This window comes from Carlito syrichta, unplaced genomic scaffold, assembly GCF_000164805.1.
Source record: "Carlito syrichta isolate Samal-C Ts95f unplaced genomic scaffold, Tarsius_syrichta-2.0.1 Scaffold153560, whole genome shotgun sequence".
In the NCBI taxonomy this organism is placed as follows: Eukaryota; Metazoa; Chordata; class Mammalia; order Primates; family Tarsiidae; genus Carlito; species Carlito syrichta.
Window position 1 is genome coordinate 179050 of NW_007097656.1, and position 6000 is coordinate 185049.

Genomic DNA, 6000 nt, shown 5'->3' on the forward strand with positions numbered 1-6000 from the left:
CTAGTAGCTGGGATTTCAGGCACATGCCACCACACCTGGCTTATTTATTTATTTATTTATTTATTTATTTATTTATTTATTTTTGTAGAATCAGCATATTGCTGTGTTGCTTAGGCTGGTCTCGAACTTCTGGTCTCAAGCAATCCTCTTGCCTCAGCCTCCCAAGAAGCTGGGGTTACAGGCATGAGCTACTGTACCCAGCTCTGAAAAAGTTTTTGTGGTTTTCATTGTTGAAAGTTGTTTTTGCTGGCTAAAGAATTCTAGGTTGACAACGTCTTTCAGCACTTTAATGATGTCATTCAACTTTCTTCTGGCTTGGATTCTGACTAGAAGTTGAAGTAATTTATCTTCATTCCTCTCTACATAATGTGTCTTTTTCCTCTGGCTGCTTTTAAGATTTTCTCCTTATTGCTGGTTTTCAGCAATTTGACTATGATGTATCTTGGTGTGGTTTTCTTGGTATTTTTTTTTTACTTCAGGTTAAAAAACAAAGACTGTTAGAGTGGATCAAAGAGCAAGACTGAGCTGTTTGTTGTCTACAAGAAACCTACTTTAAATATAAAGACACATATAGATTAAAAGCAGATGGTTAGAGAAAGATACGCCATATGTTGTAGGCTGAATCATGTCTCCCAGATTTATATATTGACATCTTAACCCTCAGAACCTAAGAATGTAACTGTATTTGGAGACCGGGACTTGACCGAGGTAATAAAGGTTAAATGAGGCCATCCAGCTAAGAGGGCTTGGAACACACAGGAACAGAAGCCCAAGTGGAGGTACGAGGAGAAAATGACCGTCCACAAGTCAGAAGGAGAAGCATCAGAACCACCCCAGCCCTGCTGGCACCTCCATCTTAGAATTCTTGCCTCCAGATTGTAAGGAAATGCATCACTGTTTTTTAAGTCACCCAGTGTGTGGAACTTTGTTATGGCAGCCCTAGCAAACGAGTAGACCATTCTGATACTAGCTAGAAGATGAACAGAGTAGCTGTGTTTCAGGTAGTACACACTTCAGAGCAAGGGATATTATCACGGATAAAGAGGGGTGTTGCCTGAGGATCAAGGGGCCAATTTGCCAAGAAATAACAACCTGAGTGCGTGTGCACCTGACAGCAGCACATCGAAACACGTGAGGCAAAGCAGACAGCTGCGTACAAGAAAGACTTGATGAATCTGGTGTTCAGTTGGAGACTTGGACACCCTCTGTCGTTGATGGACGCACCCAGCAGGTAGCAGGGTCAGTCGGGACACAGTTGAACTAGGCAGCACTGTCAGCCAGTGGGAGGTAATTGCCTTCTACGGTGCTTCATCCAGCCAGAACACACACTCTTTTCTGGCTCCCATGGAACTTTCACCAAGACAGACCACTGTCTGGGCTGTGAAATGCACCTTAACAAATGTAAACATCATGCGGTATTTGCTCTCAGATCACAATGGAATCCAATCATTGAAAGATGGCTGGAAAACCCCAAAATACATAGAGGTTAAACAGCATAATTCTAAATAGCATGTGGGTCAAAGAAGAAACCTCAAGAGAAACTGAAAAACATTCGGAAATAAGTGAAAATGAAAATATAACTTACCAGCCGGGCTCGGTGGCTCAGCCTATAATCCCGCGCCTTTGGGAGGCTGAGGTGAGTGGATTGCCTGAGCCCGCGGGTTCGAGACCCGCCTGGGCAGCGAGACCTCATCTCTACAATAAGTCAAAAAATCAGCCAGGGGTGGTAGTGCTTGCCTGTAATTCTGGCTACTTGGAAGGCTGAGGCGGAAGGATCGCCGGAGCCCAGCAGGTCGAGGTTGCGGTGGCCGGGAGCAGCCACTGCCCTCCAGTCTGGGCGACAGAGTGAGACTCCAACTCAAAAAAAAAAAGAAAATAACTTACCAAAATGTATGGGATACAATGCTTAGAGGGAAATGTGTAGCATCGAATGCATATATTAGGAAAGAAGACAGATCTAAAATCAATAATCTAAGCTCCTACTTGAAACCAAAAGAAGAAAAAATAATGCAAAGTAAGCAGAAAAAAGGAAATAATAAAAGATAGAGCACGAATCAGTGAAATTTAAAGCTAGAAATTATTGGCGAAAACCAACAAAACCAAAAGCTTGTTCTTTGAAAGGATCGATACAGTGGGTGGGCCTCCAGCCAGACTAAGAAAACAGAAGACATAAGCTACTAATATCAAAATTGAAAGAGGGGCATCACCACAGAGACCTTGGATGTTAAAAGGATAATAATGAGCCGGGCTCGGTGGCTCAGCCTGTAATCCTGCGCCTTTGGGAGGCTGAGGTGAGTGGATGGCCTGAGCCCGCGGGTTCGAGACCCACCTGGGCAACTTGGCAAGACCTCATCTCTACAATAAATCAAAATGAACCGGGCGTGGTAGCGCACGCCTGTAGTTCCAGCTACTTGGAAGGCTGAGGCGGAAGGATTGCCGGAGCCCAGCAGGTTGAGGCTGTGGTGGCCGGGAGCAGCTACCGCACTCCAGTCTGGGTGACAGAGTGAGACTCCAACTCAAAAAAAACAAGCCAGAATCAGTGGCTCAGTCTATAATCCCGCGCCTTTGGGAGGCTGAGGTGAGTGGATGACCTGAGCCCGCGGGTTCGAGACCCTCCTGGGCATCGAGACCTCATCTCTACAATAAATAAAAAAATCAGCCTGGCGTGGTGGCGCATGCCTGTAATTCTGGCTACTCGGAAGGCGGAGGCGGAAGGATTGCCAGAGCCCAACGGGTCGAGGCTGCGGAGGCCGGGAGTGGCCCCTGCACTCCAGTCTGGGCAACAGAGTGAGACTCCAACTGAAAAAAAATAAAATAAAATAATGGGTTATTATGAGCAACTCTAATTCTAAACTTATCGTGTGAAGTGTTACCCTAGTACCAAAACCAGACACCGTCACTGCAGGAAAAGAAAAATGCAGATGAAGAATAGCTAAGCTGTGATGCTCAGTAGGTTAAGTGGATTCGGCGCATCTTCAACTTAGGATATTTTCGACGTATGGCAGGGTTGTTATGATACAGCCCCACTATATGTTGAGAGCATCTGGTTTTGGTTGTTTTTTTTTGAGTCGGAGTCTCACTCTGTCGCCCAGACTGGAGTGCAGGGGCCGCTCCCGGCCACCGCAGCCTCGACCTGCCGGGCTCCGGCGATCCTTCCGCCTCCGCCTTCCGAGTAGCCGGAACTACAGGCGCGTGCCACCACGCCTGACTAGTTTTTTTGATTTATTGTAGAGATGAGGTCTCGCCAAGTTGTCCGGGCAGGTCTTGAACCCGCGGGCTCAAGCAGTCCACTCACCTCAGCCTCCCAAAGCGCGGGATTACAGGCTGAGTCACTGAGCCCGGCAGAGAACATCTGTTTTTTAATCTGTTTGATTCAGAATAAAGTATGGTCTTGTTACCATACTTATGTTTAGTAATATTTAAATTTCTGAAGTTATTAAAAGTTAATCATGTGCCAGTAAAATGAAGTAACTCAACATTTTTTAAAAACCCTCAACAAAATATTAGCAAATCAAGGACTGGATGCAGTGGCTCAGCCTGTAACCCCAGCACTTTAGAAGGCTAAGTCGGATGATTACTTGAGGCCAGGAATTCAAGACCAGGCTGGGCAACATGGTGAGACCCTGTCTCTATTTTATAAATAAGTAACTAATTAAACTTAAAATGTTTAAAAATATATATAATAGCAAATCAAATCCAACAATATATGAAAAGAACTGTATGCTGTGACCGAATGAGACTTAATTCCAGATATACAAGGCTGGTTCGGCATTCAGAAATCAATTAATGTAATTCATCACATCAGCAGGCTAAAGAAGACAAGTCACATGATTATATCAATAAATACGGTCAGAGCATTTGACAAAATCCAACACCCATCCATTAAAAAAAAATGTTCAGCAAACTGGGAACAGAGAGGAACGACCTCAACTTCGTAACGAAAAATATAAAAACACCAATACACACCTACCAAAATAACTGAAACGTAGATTGGCAGAATCAAGTTTGGGTGCAATGTGGACTAACTGGGCTCCGATAAATTGCCAGTGGGAGAAGAATTTGGCTTTGAGCCCCATCTCATGAGGCTCTTCCTCAGTAGAACGAGCCCTCCTCACGCCCAGTGAGTCTGCTCCTAGGTGAATTGAGTGTGTATCCAACAAAAGACGTGGATGTGTTCGTACGGCTTTCTTTGTAATCGCCAAATCGTGTAACCAGCCCATGTGTCCACCAACAGGAAAATAAGTTTGTATGTTCCTACTTCTTATTACTGGAATATCAACCAGAAATAAAAAAGAAATGAAATGCTGTTTTGTGCGCAGTAACAGAGAAGAATCATTTAGATAGAATGTTGACTAGACAAAGCCAGTCACAAAAGAATACATACACCAAGAATACATACTGAATGAGTATTTGCATGAAATTCAAGAAGAGATAGAACAGGTTAGTCATGGTAACACTGGAGTGGAGGTCACACTGACCAGCAAGGGGCGTGAGTGAGCTTTCCAGGATGCTGCAACATCCTGGAAAACCTTGGGTGGTGGTTACTGTGGTGGTAACCACGCTTGTGAGAGGCAACTGTTAGTTAGGTGTCTGTGAATTGTGCAGGCTGCTTGACCTCTCATAGGTAGCTGGAAAGTGGCCGTGGTCGTTTTTATGCCCTGAACATGTACCAGTGGCTTTGGAAGCTGGCCAGGTTTGCTTGATGGGCATTTATCAGTGCACTGCTTCTCGCTGCCCCCCAACCCTTGGCCTCGGCTGTAGAAGGAACTTGGAGACACGAGAGAGGAGGGGCTGGGAGGTGCAAGGAATGTCCTCCTCCAACCTCAGCAGAGAGCAGGCAGCCAGAAGCTCGCACACTGCCAAGCGTGTCCCCCCGGAGCATGGCTGTGCTCACAGCTGCCTGCTGTTGGACTCGTCTATCCTGCCTTTAGCCCAAGTGACTTTTCTCTGAGTACTTTGGAAACGGCTAAATGGTAGAGAGGAGGACATGGACAGCACGCCACAGCCTTTCCAGAGACTCCCTTGACGTCCTACTGACTTTGTGTCCTGTTGGTTTTGAGAAATTCAAATCCTGACCCTTTTTTGTTTCTGCATTGTAGGAGCATTCCGGAAGAGTGTTCCGACTCCAGTTTGATGAATTCCAGATTGTCAGTAGTTCACATGATGACACGATCCTCATCTGGGACTTCCTAAATGATCCTGCTGCCCAAGCTGAGCCCCCTCGCTCTCCTTCTCGAACATACACCTACATCTCCAGATAGATGACCATACACTGACCTCGTACTTGCCCAGGTATGAAAGACCATGTTCCTAGCACTGTGGGCAGGGGGGGCATGCTGGCTGTGTGGCGGGGCCAGTTCCTGGCGCCTTCTCTCAGCTTGACACTCACCAAGGTGGCCAACCTCTGTTCCAGATAGTTCTGGGGTCCTGCTTGTGTTGTCCCGTCCTAGTTGTTGAGATTATCTAGTTACCTAGAGGATTGTTGTGAAAATAAAGTGAGAGCCGGCTCAGTGGCTCAGCCTGTAATCCCGTGCCTTGGGAGGCTGAGGTGAGTGGATTGCCTGAGCCCGCAGGCTCGAGACCCACCTGGGCAACTTGGTGAGACCTCATCTCTACAATAAATCAAAGAATCAGCCAGGCGTGGTAGCGCACACCTGTAGTTACAGCTACTTGGAAGGCTGAGGCGGAAGGATCACCGGAGCCCAGCACGTCAAGGCTGCGGTGGCCAGGAGCGTGCCACTGCACTCCAGTCTGGGCAACAGAGTGAGACTCCAACTCAAAAAAAAAAAAAAAGAAAAGAAAAAGAAAATAAAGTGAGACTGGAACCTGCTGGGAAACTCAGTCCTGGGATGACCCAGACGCCTGTGGTCTTGTAGCTTACAGATCAGATGGTCCCTACAGCCGAGACCCTTTGAACCAAGCAGGTCATCTGATCTGTGCATGGCACCATCTCCTGGCAACCCCAAGCTCGGCAGTGTTAGTGCCACTGGGTTGTAGAAG

At 46.5% G+C, this 6000-nt stretch overlaps 1 protein-coding gene across 2 annotated transcripts in view; it reads left to right on the forward strand.

The window, feature by feature from the left end:
• BTRC (beta-transducin repeat containing E3 ubiquitin protein ligase) overlaps positions 1 to 5293 on the forward strand; it is a 125616-nt gene extending 120323 nt beyond the window's left edge. For both annotated transcript variants that reach the window (XM_008050614.2, XM_008050615.2), the window contains one exon: positions 5100 to 5293. In XM_008050614.2, the coding sequence (XP_008048805.2) occupies positions 5100 to 5261 (162 nt within the window). In that variant the 3' untranslated portion in view covers positions 5262 to 5293. The remainder of the gene's footprint in view (positions 1 to 5099) is intronic.
• The last annotated feature ends 707 nt before the right edge of the window (positions 5294 to 6000 follow it).